This window comes from Candoia aspera, chromosome 2 (genome assembly GCF_035149785.1).
Source record: "Candoia aspera isolate rCanAsp1 chromosome 2, rCanAsp1.hap2, whole genome shotgun sequence".
NCBI lineage: Eukaryota > Metazoa > Chordata > Lepidosauria > Squamata > Boidae > Candoia > Candoia aspera.
The window spans coordinates 70,967,961-70,985,561 of record NC_086154.1 but is presented as its reverse complement, the minus strand read 5'-3'; the positions used below and the strand labels follow the sequence as shown (position 1 = coordinate 70,985,561).

The window sequence follows — 17,601 nt, the reverse complement described above, 5'->3', positions numbered from 1 at the left end:
CAATTATCCTTTGTCACAGAGTCATGGTTTTGAACTAATCCATAAGTACAATTTTGCATGAAGCTTTGTCTTTTAAAAAGCCCTTATGCTTTCTGTGCTCATCACAGTTATGCATGAAACATTTCAGAGCAAAGTGAGAAGAATTCAGTTTCAGAGTGAATATATACAATCCTCCATTCCTGAAGGCAGTTATGGAATGAGGAACAAGTTGGAATTTGCACTGTCTCCAAAAGCAGATTTATCCTTCCCTCCCTCCCTCCCTCCCATAATTTCTAGCCCTGACATTCAGTGGAAAGAAACATCTTTTTCTTCTAGATAATCTTCCAGAGGACTGTCAGAGAAATGGTATGGGGGAAAAAGATGGCGTCCCACATGGTTCCATGGGTTGGCAGGCAGAAAATCACATCATGACTTGGTGCCAGGTCTTGGAGTATTTTGATTTTTTTTTCTTTTAAGCCAATATACTTTACTTTATTTAGCTTCTCTCAACAGCTAGACATACTTTATAGAATAAAAGAAAATTGTGTGCCGTTACCAGTTTATTTTTTTAAAAAATATTTTGTTAAACAGATGGTAAATGCAAATAGCTTTTGTAATTTCTTTTTCTCTTGAAAAATGCACATGCGAAAACATTGGGCTAGGTTTGAGGCACACAACCTGATAGAGAATAAATGCTCTTTATCATATAAGCAAATTCCAGAGTATGAATTGAGTCTTCTTCTGGCCAAAGATAATGACTACAGGCCAGCTTCAGATTCAATTATGTTAACACTCTGAACAAACACCCTTATTCATCTATACATTTCAGATCCTGCTTGTTTTCTCTTTTGACTTTTTTTCATATATGGGTCTCATATAAGAGAACAACTGATTAATGACCAGTTCCTTCAGCACTAGGAAAAATGTTTAAATGACTCAAAAAAATTCAGAATACCTTCTCATTTAGAATTCATGAAGCCTCCACTATGAAATACTTTCAAGATCTGTTAAAAGTTACCTCTCTGCTTTGGCCTTCCCTCAACAGAGGAAGTTAAATAGTTCTTACTGGTACTTACTATATGGATACTGTATTGCTAGTCAAAGCAGTTCAGTTTTTTATGTTTTATCCTTCTGATTTATTTTTATTCCATTGCATTGAATGGATAATCATTTTATGAAAATGATTTTCCAATACTGTATCATATTTCATCTTGTACACAGTTTGGAGTTTATTTCAATAATGAATAGTATTTGAAATCTCAAAAGCATTGCTCCCCTTTGCTCCTTATGGATAAATAGCTCTTGTACAGCTGGCAGGACATTTTACAGACAGTATCCTCATGGGCCACTAGACAGGTGAGAACTGCAGATGGATGATTGATGAATACCCAGGGGGCTCCGCTCCTCAGCATATCCTGTGATTATGTTCCCCCAACATGAACATACTTTGCCGGGATGCGAGGTGGCTTGTGGGATATCTAGGGTGCCAGCATTTGCACTTGGGAGAGATGACACTCAGGAAAGCCATCCTAAAATGCCAGGAGAGTAAATTATAGACTATGGGATTCACAGCAGAACTCAAATAAAAGAAAACACCTACAGGAGGGAGGGAGCAAGAGAGACAGAAGAAAACAATAGGTAAAATCAACAGCAACTTGAAAAAATATCAGAGAAGAACAGAAAATTATAAATCTTTTAAGATTCTTATCTCAGTTTAACCAACCAATAGGTATATGAGTTGGTTAAGCTGTGATCATATCTTTGAATCAGTTTCTGCTGATTCAAAAATGATACTTCAACTGTATTAACTGTTCTTGTTCCCTGAGATCAAAATTTTAGCAAGAAATGCTCCCAGCTGCAAGGAACACCTTAAACCACTGTTTCCCAACCTTGGTAATTTCCAGTTGTGTGGACTTCAACTCCCATAATTCTACAGCCAGCATGGCCATAGATAAGAATTCTGGGAACTGATGTCCACATACCTGGAAGTTGCCAAGGCTGGGAAACACTGCAAACCACTCACAAAACAATTTACAATAACATGATAATATATAATTCAGGGCTAAAGTATCACATGGCAACTGGAAACCTGCACTTTGAGCACAGGATCTATAAAATGTATGTGTTGTGTGTGTTCATGCATACAGCTGCACATGTAGGCCCTCTAAAGGGCTTTTGTAGGAGGCATCTCTTTTTACCAGGTGCTTTCCTATCTACAGATTTTTTTTTCTTTCTCTGTCCCTTCAAATGCTCTCCCACTTTTAATTGGCAGATTTATTCCCATTTTGGGGTAGCCCCAATTTTGGTGAAAATGTAGGATAGGAGAGAAGGAATGGATGGGAAGATTTAGTGGTTGTATTCGCACAGTATTTTGATACAATGTTAGATTAGACCCCTTCACTGATTTTGAGAAATCACAGAGAACAGAGATAGTGACAGAGTATTGGAGAAAAGCAAAAGTTGTTCCTATCTTCAAAAAGGGGAAAAAAGAGAACCCAGGAGGATGAACCATACTAGGAAGCAGCACATATGAAAAAGATCTAGGAGTCTTGATGGATCATAAGCTGAATGTGAGTGAACAGTATGATGCAGCTACTACATAATAGGCTACATCTACAAAAGTACAGTGTCAGGATCAAGAAAAATAATCATTCCTCTGTATTCTTCATTGGTCTGACCACAGCTAGAATATTGCATCAAGTTAGAAAAGACACTAACAAACTGAGGAAAGCAGGCAAGATGATAAGGGACCTGGGAAGAGAAGGGACCGCCCAGAATCCCCCGATGGGAGGAGATGGGCGGGGACAAATTGGATGGATAAATAAATAAGAGAAACCTACAACAAATGGTCAGAAACACCGGGTAAGCTAAATCCAAAAACACTAGGGAATTCCTGGATGCTTGGCACTCAGACAAGTCAGCCATCAGCAGGCACATAGCAGTAACAACATTTACATACCATTCAAAAGAGACAATAGAAAAGCTAAAAAGGAAACAAAAAGACCAGAACACCTCCTTGCAAGCAATGAACACCAAATAAGCAAAGATTAACACCAGACGAACAATCAAGCAGTATACAATACCCCAGGGTTTCTCAACCAGTGTTCTGTGGCACCCTAGGCTTCCATGAGAGGTCACTAGGGGTTCCCAGGGAGATCACGATTTATTTAAAAGTATATTACAAATTCAGGCAACTTCACATTAAAGAGGTAAGTTTCATTCTTTATTTTTAGTTTAAGAACACTATTAATGCATATATAAAGGCCTACACATGAAACAAATATAATAATTTTGTAATTTGTGGCCTGTATTTGAGCCTGAATGTGCAGGGGTTCCCTGGGGCCTGAAAAATATTTCAAGGGTTCCTCCAGGGTAAACAGGTTGAGAAAGGCTGCAATACCTTAATCAAGGAACCACCAACTCAGTCAATCAAGCAGTAAACAACAGGCTAATCAAGGAACTACCAGGGAGAGAACAACACCCTCACCAACACAGGCAGGGCAAGCCACTGTATACAAACAGAGAGCAAACCCCACTCCCTTCTAGCACTGAAGTTGTTGCCTAGTTGGGCAATGCAATGTCTGCAAGAAAACAACAAGGCTCAGAGAGCACCAAGGACTCCACAGTTCAATCCTGAGCTATGCATATTCTCTTTGATTGGTAAGTTTATGTTAGGTTACAGAGAGGCATGATAGTTGTCTTCAAGCACCTGAATTGCTGTCATGTAGAAGAAGGGGCAAAATTATTTGGAGTTGTGCAAGAAGACAGGACATGAAACAGTGGGATTAAATTACGAGGAAGTAGATTTCCAAAGAACACCAGGAAGAATTTCCAAATGGTAAGTGCTGTTCAAAAATAGAACTGATGGTTTTGGGAGGTGATGGACTTTCCTTTGCTGGAAATGTTTAAACATAAGTTAGATGCTGCAATAGTGGATTCCAGCACTGGGCAGGAGCTTGGACTAGATGATATCTAATGTAAATTCCAATCCTTACATTCTATGATTGCATGAGATATACAGACTTCAAGTTCCAGAATTTCCTAACTAGCATGGCTGTTGCTCAGATTTCTGGGAGTTGAAAGCTATACACCTGCAGGATGCCTAGGTAGGGAAAAGTAAGGCTAGAACAATATGAGGATGGTCCTCAGTGTGGTGAAGGAAAAACCCCAGCCTTCTTATGAGTAAGCCACAGCAACAGAGTATGAGTGCCTGCAGACTCAGTGTTTGCTGACCATAAAGGCTGTTCTGAAGAAGGGCAGGGCTGGGGTTGGAGAAGAAGGTTGAGAGGGATGGCAGGTGCCAGAGACCCACAAAAATGTAGAGACCAGGCATGTGCTAGATTGCTGATATCTGGCCTGACAAAACAGATTTCCCCACCCTTCTGTGCTGCCTAGCCTTGACACAACTTATTGCCCAGGCAAAGGAGAGAGCTGGTTCCCCAAGCTGGAAAGTCTTCCTCAAGAGCCAGAGACTATACAAGTGAGGAGCTGCTTACAACCCATAGCTGAGGCTAGAAGGCTTATTGAGACTATTGGTGAGAGAGCAGGTGAACAAGCTGCCAGATCCACTTACTTCCTTGACTAGGTATTTTACTTTGAGTTCTTGGTTTGGACTGCTGAGGCTCCAAGACTCTTCTTATTTTCAACCTCTGTCCCTCAATACTCAAGGGACTGAGATAATAAACTTCATCAGATTCTTTACACCTTTGGAGAGTTCAGCATTTGCTTTCTGTTACATGTTAGTCAGCTCCCCACATTTCTGCCTACAAGGGTCTCTGCCACATTCTCCTAGATTCCACCCATTTCTGCCTTACGACTTTGCCCTATTTCCCAGGTCCACTGCCATCCTGGAGGTGTTTTGTGAGCATATATGATACATTAGTAGCATATCTTAGATGGTCCTGCTGATGCATGGCATCCCCCAGATCCTAAAGCTTCTCACTTATCATTGTTGTTGTTGTTTATTCGTTTAGTCACTCTTCGTGACTTCATGGACCAGCCCACGCCAGAGCTTCTTGTCAGTCGTCAACACCCCCAGCTCCCCCAAGGACGAATCCATCACCTCTAGAATATCATCTATCCATCTTGCCCTTGGTCGGCTCCTCTTCCTTTTGCCTTCCACTTTCCCTAGCATCAGCATCTTCTCCAGGGTGTCCTGTCTTCTCATTATGTGGCTGAAGTATTTCAGTTTTGCCTTTAATATCATTCCCTCCAGTGAGCAGTCTGGCTTTATTTCCTGGAGGATGGACTGGTTTGATCTTCTTGCAGTCCAAGGCACTCTCAGAATTTTCCTCCAACACCACAGTTCAAAAGCATCGATCTTCCTTCTCTCAGCCTTCCTTATGGTCCAGCTCTCGCAGCCATATGTTACTATGGGGAACACCATTGCTTTAACTATGCGGACCTTTGTTGTCAGTGTGATGTCTCTGCTCTTAACTATTTTATTGAGATTTGTCATTGCTCTTCTCCCAAGGATTAAGCGTCTTCTGATTTCATGACTGCAGTCAGCATCAGCAGTAATCTTCGCACCTAGAAATACAAAGTCTTTCACTGCTTCAACATTTTCTCCCTCTATTTGCCAGTTATCAATCAAGCTGGTTGCCATAATCTTGGCTTTTTTGAGGTTTAGCTGCAAGCCAGCTTTTGCACTTTCTTCTTTCACCTTCATCATAAGGCTCCTCAGTTCCTCTTCGCTTTCAGCCATCAAAGTGGTATCATCTACATATCTAAGATTGTTAATGTTTCTTCCAGCGATTTTAACTCCAGCCTTGGATTCCTCAAGCCCAGCACGTTGCATGATGTGTTCTGCATACAATCTGAATAGGTAGGGTGAGAGTATACAGCCCTGCCATACTCCTTTCCCAATCTTAAACCAGACCGCTGTTCCGTGGTCTGTTTTTACCATTGGTACTTGGTCGTTATACAGATTCTTCAGGAGGCATACAAGATGACTTGGTATCCCCATACCACTAAGAACTTGCCACAATTTGTTATGGCCCACACAGTCAAAGGCTTTAGAATAGTCAATCAAACAGAAATAGATGTTTTTCTGAAACTCCCTGGCTTTTTCCATTATCCAGCGGATATTGACAATTTGGTCCCTAGTTCCTCTGCCTTTTCTAAACCCAGCTTGTGCATCTGGCAATTCTCGCTCCATGAATTGCTGAAGTCTACCTTGCAGGATCTTGAGCATTACCTTACTGGCATGTGAAATGAGTGCCACTGTTCCATAGTTTGAACATTCTTTTGTGTTTCCCTTTTTTGGCATGGGGATATAAGTTGATTTTTTCCAATCTGATGGCCATTCTTGTGTTTTCCAAATTTGCTGGCATATAGCATGCATTACCTTGACAGCAACATGTTGCAAGATTTTGAACAGTTCAGCTGGGATGCCGTTGTCTCCTGCTGCCTTGTTATTAGCAATGCTTCTTAAGGCCCATTCAACCTCACTCTTCAGGATGTCTGGCTCTAGCTCATTGACCACACTGTCAAAGCTATCCCTGATATTGTTATTCTTCCTATACAGGTCTTCTGTATATTCTTGCCACCTTTTCTTGATCTCTTCTTCTTCTGTTAGGTCCTTGCCATCTTTGTTTTTGATCATGCCCATTTTTGCCTGGAATTTACGTCCAATATTTCTAATTTTCTGGAAGAGGTCTCTTGTCCTTCCTATTCTATTGTCTTCTTCCACTTCCGCGCATTGCTTGTTTAAAAATAATTCCTTATCTCTTCTGGCTAACCTCTGGAATTTTGCATTTAATTGGGCATATCTCCCCCTATCACTGTTGCCTTTTGCTTTCCTTCTTTCTTGGGCTACTTCTAGTGTCTCAGCAGACAGCCACTTTGCCTTTTTGGTTTTCTCTTTCTTTGGGATGTATTTTGTTGCCGCCTCCTGGATAATGTTGCCAACTTCTGTCCATAGTTCTTCTGGGACCCTATCTACTAAGTCCAGTCCCTTAAATCTATTTTTCACCTCCACTTTATATTCCTTAGGAATATTAGTGAGCTCATATCTAGCTGATCTGTGGGTCTTCCCTAATCTCTTTAGTCTGATCCTAAATTGTGCAATAAGAAGTTCATGATCTGAACTACAGTCAGCTCCAGGTCTTGTTTTTACTGACTGTATAGATGTCCACCACATTTAGCTGCAAAGGATGTAGTCAATCTGATTTCGGTGTTGTCCATCTGGGGAAGTCCATGTATAAAGCCGTCTCTTAGGTTGTTGGAAGAGAGTGTTTGTTATGCAGAGTGAGTTTTCTTGGCAAAATTTTATCAGCCTATGTCCTGCTTCATTTTGTTCTCCCAGGCCATACTTCCCTGTAATTCCAGGTGTCATTTGACTGCCCACTTTAGCATTCCAGTCTCCTGTGATGAAAATAACATCTCTTTTAGGCGCGTTGTCCAGTAGGTTCTGCAGATCCTCATAGAACTGCTCTGCTTCAGCTTCTTCAGCATCTGTGGTTGGGGCGTATATTTGGATCACTGTGATGTTAGATGGCTTGCCCTGAATTCGAATTGAGATCATTCTATCCTTTTTTGGATTGTATCCAAGCACTGCTTTAGCCACTTTACTATTAATTGTGAAGGCTACTCCATTTCCTCTGTGGTCCTCTTGTCCACAGTGGTAGATCTGGTGGTCATTTGATGTGAAGTGGCCCATTCCAGTCCATTTCAGTTCACTGATGCCCAAAATGTCTATCTTTAATCTTGACATCTCACCAATAACCACATCCAATTTGCCCTGGCTCATAGATCTTACATTCCAGGTTCCAATGGTGTGTTGATCCTTAGAACATCGGATTCGCCGTTCACCACCAGCACCGTCGGCCGCTAGCCATCCTTTCGGCTTTGAGCTAGCTGCGTCATCATGTCTGGGGCTAGTTGAACTCATCCTCTGTTCCTCCCCAGTAGCATTTTGACCATCTTCCGACCTGGGGGTCTCATCTTCCGATGGTATACCGACATAACTCTGGTTGTTCTGATCCATTTAGTTTTCATGGCAAGAATACTGGGGTGGGTTGCCATTACCTTCCCCAGGGATCACATTTAGTCTGACCTCTCTGTCATGACCTTCCCGTCATGGGTGGCCCTTCACGGTTTAGCTCATGGCATCATTGAGGTGCTCAAGCTCCAGCACCACAACAAGGTAACGATCCTTTGCTGAAGTCAATTATCATAAGCTTGCCATAAAAGCCTTTGAATTTTATATATATTTATAAACATCTACAATAGACAAGAAGTTAAAGGTTCTTCTCCTGGTACTTACTAATGTAATTCCCTGCTTGCCTAATAAATCCTTAAGTAGAACATTTTGTTTATTACCTTATTTATATTAGAGATGCTCCACTAGAAACTGTAATGGCTTTGCATATTTTTAATAGCAAAATGCTGACTCTGGCTCACAGTGACCCTTAGAGGTTCTGTTTTTCTTAATTATTGGGATCAAAACAACCACTTCTGCAAATTCTCATTTTTTCCCTAAACTTCAGCACAAATTTAGATTAATTCTCATCCAAGTTATCTTTCTTCTTCTCTCCAGCAGGCATCCAGTGTACCTGGCTGTGTGGTTGGTCAAAAACTGCACTGAATGTTGTTTTAAATTTTAATTTTACAAAAAAAGGGTTTGGTTCCTTTTTATACCTTGCACTACTTGGAGGATGTGAGGAGTTCCTCCCAAACTGCAGGAGACTCTGTCTGCCCCTTATGGCTAGCCCTGCAGGTGCTTCTGGAAAAAGAGGCCAATAGCCAGCGTGTAGCAAGGCTCCATTCTAAAACAGCAGCATAAGTCTGTTGTATGAGAAAGAGAGCTGTGTTCATGGGTGATACCTTATTGCATCTTGTGGTGCACTAATTCAGAGGCCCGACAAGAGTTCTGCATCTTACCAACATTTGCTCTCTACCAGTGTGTAACAATCATGCTAACCCTGCAGTTGTTCTGTCTATTGTTTGGGGGAAGGACTGTGTATTTTAATAATGGCTTGTAAAGAGCAATATTTGTTTGCAAATATCTGTATTACACCGCTGAATCACATCATCACAACAACTGAGATTTCCTTAGGATAATCATCTCTGCCTTATTATAAAGAGTAACAGTATACTAATGAATGTCACTGTAACATTTAACAAGTGGGGAAGATAAATGATATAGATATAGATATAGATGATATAGACAGATATAGATGACTTGGTTCTTCCAGGATATAACAAAAGTTATTTGGGAAACAAACAAACAAACAAACAAAAAAACCCTACCCCTAATTGGTAAGTCCTTCTCCACTTAAAATTCTTTTTTCCCCTTGCATTTAATTTATTATTTAATTAATAAGCTGCCTAACTTCATTGCAACTCTGGTATACAATATGCAACATTTAAAATAAAATACTATAAAATACACAATACAAAATTAAAAAAGAATATCCATGGAAAACAGCCACCAGTCAAAGAGCCCACAAGGCTTGGGGTAACAGCCAGGTCTTAAGGGTTTAGCTAAGTAAGATCATGGGGAGGGGGCTGTATGAATCTCATTCCAGAAGATGGAGAACGCTTGCATCCTGGGTCCCATCAGGTAACATTGCTTAATTGATGGGACCTAGAACATGCAACTATGGAGGAAGATGGTCCCTCAGGTAATCAGGCCCTATGTCATAAGGGGCTTTAAATATGATAACCAGCACCTTGAATCGCACTCAAAACCTACTGATAATCAGTGCAGCTCCCAGAGGAGATGTGTTACATAAGCATCATGAGATCTTTCCAGAACCGCTGAGTGTAGATCAATTGAAGCTTCTGCAACCATTGCATTTCAGACCAGCTGGAGATTTTGGGTGGTCTTCAAGGGGATCCCCATGTACAGGACATTGCAATAGCTCCAACACAAGGTGACCAAAGCATGCGTGATTGTCTTAAGGGCCTCCCAGTCCAGACATTGATGCAACTGGCACACTAAGTGAATCTTCCTGGCCATAGCTGCCACCTGCTTCTTGAATGGTGAGTCCTCAAATTCAATCATCAATTTATTCAAATACAATTTTACTAAATTTCAGCCGTGAAAACTAAATGGATCAGTACAACCAGAGATATGTCGGTATACCATCGGAAGATGAGACCCCCAGGTCGGAAGATGGTCAAAATGCTACTGGGGAGGAACAGAGGATGAGCTCAACTAGCCCCAGTCGTGATGACGCAGCTAGCTCAAAGCCGAAAGGACGGTTAGCGGCCGACGGTGCTGGTGGTGAACGGCGAATCCGATGTTCTAAGGATCAACACACCATTGGAACCTGGAATGTAAGATCTATGAGCCAGGGCAAATTGGATGTAGTTATTGGTGAGATGTCAAGATTAAAGATAGACATTCTGGGCGTCAGTGAACTGAAATGGACTGGAATGGGCCACTTCACATCAAATGACCACCAGATCTACCACTGTGGACAAGAGGACCACAGAAGAAATGGAGTAGCCTTCATAATTAATAGTAAAGTGGCTAAAGCAGTGCTTGGATACAACCCCAAAAACGACAGAATGATCTCAATTCGAATTCAGGGCAAGCCATCTAACATCACAGTGATCCAAATATACGCCCCAACCACAAATGCTGAAGAAGCTGAAGTAGAGCGGTTCTATGAGGATCTGCAGCACCTACTGGACAACACGCCTAAAAGAGATGTTATTTTCATCACAGAAGACTGGAATGCTAAGGTGGGCAGTCAAATGACACCTCGAATTACAGGTAAGTATGGCCTGGGAGAACAAAACGAAGCAGGACATAGGCTGATAGAATTTTGCCAAGACAATTCACTCTGCATAACAAACACTCTCTTCCAACAACCTAAGAGACGGCTTTACACATGGACTTCACCAGATGGACAACACCGAAATCAGATTGATTACATGCTTTGCAGCCAAAGGTGGCGGACATCTGTACAGTCGGTAAAAACTAGGCCTGGAGCTGACTGTAGTTCAGACCATGAACTACTTCTTGCACAATTTAGGATCAGACTAAAGAGATTAGGGAAGACCCACAGATCAGCTAGATATGAGCTCACTAATATTCCTAAGGAATATGCAGTGGAGGTGAAGAATAGATTTAAGGGACTGGACTTAGTAGATAGGGTCCCAGAAGAACTCTGGACAGAAGTCTGCAACATTGTTCAAGAGGCGGCAACAAAATACATCCCAAAGAAAGAGAAAACCAAGAAGGCAAAATGGCTGTCTGCTGAGACACTAGAAGTAGCCCAAGAAAGAAGGAAAGCAAAAGGCAACAGCGATAGGGGGAGATATGCCCAATTAAATGCAAAATTCCAGAGGTTAGCCAGAAGAGATAAGGAATTATTTTTAAACAAGCAATGCGCGGAAGTGGAAGAAGACAATAGAATAGGAAGGACAAGAGATCTCTTCCAGAAAATTAGAAACATTGGAGGTAAATTCCAGGCAAAAATGGGTATGATCAAAAACAAAGATGGCAAGGACCTAACAGAAGAAGAAGAGATCAAGAAAAGGTGGCAAGAATATACAGAAGACCTGTATAGGAAGGATAACAATATTGGGGATAGCTTTGACGGTGTGGTCAGTGAGCTAGAGCCAGACATCCTGAAGAGTGAGGTTGAGTGGGCCTTAAGAAGCATTGCTAATAACAAGGCAGCAGGAGAAGACGGCATCCCAGCTGAACTGTTCAAAATCTTGCAAGATGATGCTGTCAAGGTAATGCATGCTATATGCCAGCAAATTTGGAAAACACAAGAATGGCCATCAGATTGGAAAAAATCAACTTATATCCCCATACCAAAAAAGGGAAACACTAAAGAATGTTCAAACTATCGAACAGTGGCACTCATTTCACATGCCAGTAAGGTAATGCTCAAGATCCTGCAAGGTAGACTTCAGCAGTTCATGGAGCGAGAATTGCCAGATGTACAGGCTGGGTTTAGAAAAGGCAGAGGAACTAGAGACCAAATTGCCAATATCCGCTGGATAATGGAAAAAGCCAGGGAGTTTCAGAAAAACATCTATTTCTGTTTGATTGACTATTCTAAAGCCTTTGACTGTGTGGACCATAACAAATTGTGGCAAGTTCTTAGTGGTATGGGGATACCAAGTCATCTTGTATGCCTCCTGAAGAATCTGTATAACAACCAAGTAGCAACAGTAAGAACAGACCACGGAACAACGGACTGGTTTAAGATTGGGAAAGGAGTACGGCAGGGCTGTATACTCTCACCCTACCTATTCAACTTGTATGCAGAACACATCATGCGACAAGCTGGCCTTGAGGAATCCAAGGCTGGAGTTAAAATCTCTGGAAGAAACATTAACAATCTCAGATATGCAGATGATACCACTTTGATGGCTGAAAGTGAAGAGGAACTGAGGAGCCTTATGATGAAGGTGAAAGAAGAAAGTGCAAAAGCTGGCTTGCAGCTAAACCTCAAAAAAACCAAGATTATGGCAACCAGCTTGATTGATAACTGGCAAATAGAGGGAGAAAATGTAGAAGCAGTGAAAGACTTTGTATTCCTAGGTGCAAAGATTACTGCAGATGCTGACTGCAGTCAGGAAATCAGAAGACGCTTAATCCTTGGGAGAAGAGCAATGACAAATCTCGATAAAATAGTTAAGAGCAGAGACATCACACTGACAACAAAGGCCCGCATAGTTAAAGCAATGGTGTTCCCTGTAGTAACATATGGCTGCGAGAGCTGGACCATAAGGAAGGCTGAGCGAAGGAAGATCGATGCTTTTGAACTGTGGTGTTGGAGGAAAATTCTGAGAGTGCCTTGGACTGCAAGAAGATCAAACCAGTCCATCCTCCAGGAAATAAAGCCAGACTGCTCACTTGAGGGAATGATATTAAAGGCAAAACTGAAATACTTTGGCCACATAATGAGAAGACAGGACACCCTGGAGAAGATGCTGATGCTAGGGAGAGTGGAAGGCAAAAGGAAGAGGGGCCGACCAAGGGCAAGATGGATGGATGATATTCTAGAGGTGACGGACTCGTCCCTGGGGGAGCTGGGGATGTTAACGACCGACAGGAAGCTCTGGCGTGGGCTGGTCCATGAAGTCACGAAGAGTCGGAAGCGACTAAACGAATAAACAACAAAAATTTCAGCCTAGGAAGGAAGAATAGTTGAATAAAACCATAACTCCTTTCTTTCTAATATATTTGCTTATGATGGGACCAGCTCTATTGTTAGGTAAAGTAGGGCAGTTACTTTAGACTTCTGACTGTGGATGTTCTAAAGAACAGCAAATTATTAATTATTTAATTTCTTCTTGTACTTTTATTGCAATGGAGAGCAGGTAACATTCATGGGATTTTCTATCTCATGTGCTGGATCAACATGATTTATTTTGGGTCTATGCATCTTGACTTTGCAGAGTCCCATTTCCTGTTTGGTATGAGAAAATATTTAGGACCAATATTATATCCAATGTGAAAAATTATCTGAAACCACATGAATTAGGTTGAATACATTTGCAAGAGGTTCTGTCCAAGTTGAAACAAAGCTGTAGAAAAGACGATCTGTGTGGAACGGAGCCCAACATATCCCAAAAACGATTACTAGGACAACTGACACAGAGAGAATGAGAACACAGCAATATGTACAATTTCTTAGTCTGGTGTGCTAAACCCCAAGCCAATAAATATTCCAGATGCCTTCCCGATTCATCAAAAGCTGGGTGAGCTCTGGGAATTTATTTAATAATTGTTTATGTTAAATATAGATATAATTGTTGTCTTTCATTTATCCAGATTTGGCACAGTTAAGGGGAAATAGAAAAGCATTCTTGGAAACTGTTCCTCCTTTCTTGAACTCTCCCTGCCCCCCCCCCACACTTTTTCAGGTATATCCAAATGAAGCACAGACATGATAACATTCTGTCTAATTGGGTAGGCTTATACAAATATGCTGGAGCCATCAAAGTGTTACTTCCTTGTAAGGAGAATAGGATTGCAGCAGGACTTTTCCAGCTCCAATGCATCAAAATTAATAGACAGAAGTATATATTATATATTTTTCTTTCTGATCAATAAAGTAATTCTCCAGAACGGAGTCTTTTATTTGGAATGAGAACAGTAATGTCTTCTCAGAGGGCAGCTGCTCCAAACATATTGCTACATCCATCCTTCCTTTTGTTCTTTCCTTCTGAAATCTTCCATGATGAATGAAAAACTGGACTCTGACACCTAACCATATGACATCCAATGGTCTTCTAAAATATATTATTCTAGGCTGACCTGCTTAGGTCAGTTAATAATATGAAATCACCATTTTGGTACTTACATAGCATCTTTGTGATAGACTTTCTGGATGGTCGTTTAACATTCACCCCCATTTCTTCTGCTTCCAAGGATCTGTCTCCTCTCAACTAATAGGAGGGAAAAGTAAGACAATTCTATAGAAATGGATCTGATGATATCTCTGAAAATCAGTTCAATCAGTTCAGTCTTTCATCTGATCTGCTAATATTGTAACTACTTATTCTGAAGCTGTTGACTAATGCAGTCTGTTAGAGGTATCTATCATCTATCTATCCATCTGATTTATCCATCCTATCTCTCTGTCTAGACTCCAGCATTCTTGATAAATAAGGTAAAGCCACTTAGATAAAATTATCCTCCCTTACAGCATTATAAGAATAGCTCACATAATATAACAGAAGTGGTCTGAGCACTCAGGATAACTCAGCAAGCACAGCAGAAGATAATAGTGCAATAGATAAAAGCACTGTTTCTTCTGGCCTATTTGTATCATCTTTTTACCAAATGCCACTGTGCAGGATCAAATTATAATAAAATAATTCCCAAATCACACTGCCAAAGAATAGCACTGTCAAATCTGCAGTTTGGATGTGGTTATATGAGCATCATTCAGTGAAAGATCCCCATTTTTTGCATCTTTGTCCCCATACATTAAATAATAGTAATAGTTCTGAGGACTTTTTCCCCACTTCTTTTGCTCACAAACACATTTCGAGTATTCCTTTAGGCAGATGTTTCACATTCTCCTGCCTGTAATCTAAGGAAATAAATAGAAGCCTTGGGATGGGAAGAGGGTATAAGAATGTAGAAAATGCCCAGCCCGATACTGAGAGGCTGCATCACACCTTCCAGCCAGTTGTGGTATTGATTTATGCTTTCCTTGAAAGAGAAAGCAGATTCTACCATTTTTATTCAGAACAGCCAGCTACAAGAATGCTATAACATGATTTGTTTTCTCCAAGTGAATTTCCCTTTTTTTCCCCCTGAAAAATTAGTGACCCTTGGTTTGCTGCTGCTTCTTTTTTTTAACAGTATAAACTGAAATTAGGCTGTTTCTCAGAGATGAAGTAATCACAATGTTGCTTAAATCAAGAAATTTTCTGTAATAAGTATCTGAATGCAGTTCTATACTGGCCTAAGAGTGAACTTATTAGCCATTTTTTCCTACTTAAACAAGGGAAGAAGGATTCATTTTGTGGCAGTAAGCAAAACATAAAAAACAGGCAATTATCTAAGCTTAGTAGAGTCATCCTTGTTTTGACAGAGGCTTAGAAAGTTCTTTTGTTTAGCATGCAGCCCAGTAATTATTTTTATTAATGCATCTTTTTTCCACCTGGTTAAATAATATGCCTGATTCTTGTTGTGCTATTATACATTCTGGGCAATAATGCAGGACTTCTGTGAACAAGTTTCATTCCGATTTTAATCAGAAACATATACATGAATTCTGGAACCCTACGCATCAGTATTATTCCTTAATAAACATTAGGGAAAAAAATAGGGTAACGTGTGTGTGTGTGTGTGTTAAATGCTAACTTTTAAAGCCAGAAATCCTACATGTTGATCTTATACAGTATTAGAAAAAGCAGAACATCAGAAAAAGTGACATAACAGTAAAGGTGTTGGAATTAGATTCAACTGAAATTATCTTACAAATAGTGTGGATAGATGGTTTCTTTAATAATGTGGAAATGGCTTTTTAAGAGCAATTAATTTGAAGCCACTACATCTACAGTATATGGTAGAATTTTTTTTTAATCATTATGCATTTCCACATAAATGGCAAAACTGAAAAGGTTACAGAAAGTATGGGTTGTGGCAATGTAAAATGAGATGCAGTATTAAAGAAAGCAGAGAAAAACAGGACATAGTTTAATCAGGACTCACTCTCATCACCATCAGGCAGTGGAGTACACTGATGACACTCATTGGGAGCACATAAAACAGGAAAGAGGTTAGCTGGATGATCCAGTTGTAGATCCACATAGATGTGACCACAGCACAGGTTGCAGAACCAGGAACTTCTGTGTGATTTGGAAAATATTGTAGCACAATGCCATGGATGCTGGTGTTGGGAAGAGAGAAGAGGACAGACAGAAGCCATAGGACAGGGATGATCCTCAGAGCACGCTGCTGTGTACTTTTCAGCCTGGCTTGGAAGGGGTGAAGAACTGCCACATATCTCTCTATGCTAACCATGGTGACAGTCAGAATGGAAGCAAAGCACACAGTCTCAAAAAAAGATGTTTTAAAGTAGCAGCCTACTAGTCCAAACAAGAAAGGGTAGTTGCTCCACATTTCATAAACTTCCAAGGGCATCCCAAAGAGTAATACTAGCAGGTCTGAAATAGCCAGGCTGAAGAGATAGTAATTAGTGGGTGTTTTCATGTTCCTGTGCTTGAGAATCACCAGGCATACTAAAAGGTTGCCAGAAACACCAACTATGAAGATCAGAGCATAAACCCAAGTCATAGGCAGGGACAGGTGGCTGCGTTTTGGTCCATATAGAAAAACAAGATAGTCCTCAGCGCTATTTAAATATTTTCTTAGTGGTTCTGGTTCTTCCATCTTGTGAACATATTGAGATATATTTGTGGTACAATCCATTGTAGGACCTGTGGCTAGAAAATCTCTTTCCTGGTTCCAGTTTTATTTAGATCACCCAAGAATTGTTTGCTTGAGATTCTCAGTATCAAAAATAGAAATGAAAGGGAAGGGGAAAGCCAGAGAGGTGGGAGACACACACATCTAGAGAATTGCCTTTCAGACTTGAAACTTCGGGGAACCAAGAGAAGTGTGTCTGAATGTGTCTCAATACATTTGCTTTTGTTTTTATAATTCTTTCCTTATGGAGAGTCTTTTCAGGAGTAAGCTCCTCCTTTCACACATACTCATTGGCTAGTGGCATAAATCAAATTATATGTTGATCAAGCCTGTCTTGGCTATTCACATCAGCTTTCCTGAAAGAGACATATACTGAGCAAGAGGTAAAGTTGAGGAAGGGGGAGGAATGAAGCCTAAAATCTGAATCTTTGATGTAAGACCACCTACACCTTACCTTGTGAAGAGCTGACAATCCAAGAGAGGGAGGAATACAAACTAAATGCTAAAGCTTAATTGAAGTTCTGCTATGATTCATTTTTCTGAGCTAGAAGCTGTAGCCATTAAAAAAATCTAAAAACAAAACTTGCGACATGTATCCATTTAGTCCTTAGTGATTTGAATGCTTAGTGTTATACTCTGAACAAGCAAGAGCAATAAAGACATCAGACAGAGAGCACCCACAAAAATAATTGCCAGAGCTGTGGATTGGCTGGTGCTGATCTTTATACATTGGATGTGAAATTGGAAATTCATATGGT

General features: G+C 40.6%; 1 protein-coding gene across 1 annotated transcript; it reads right to left on the bottom strand.

Moving 5' to 3' along the window:
* Nucleotides 1-1,384: 1,384 nt before the first annotated feature.
* On the bottom strand, nt 1,385-16,846 carry NMUR2 (neuromedin U receptor 2). Its single transcript, XM_063296456.1, has 4 exons — nt 16,127-16,846; nt 14,262-14,346; nt 13,423-13,546; nt 1,385-1,577 (listed from the first exon to the last, which is right to left on the bottom strand). The coding sequence occupies exons 1-4, from the start codon at nt 16,844-16,846 to the stop codon at nt 1,385-1,387; spliced, it is 1,122 nt and encodes a 373-aa protein (XP_063152526.1).
* Between the last annotated feature and the right edge of the window lie 755 nt (nt 16,847-17,601).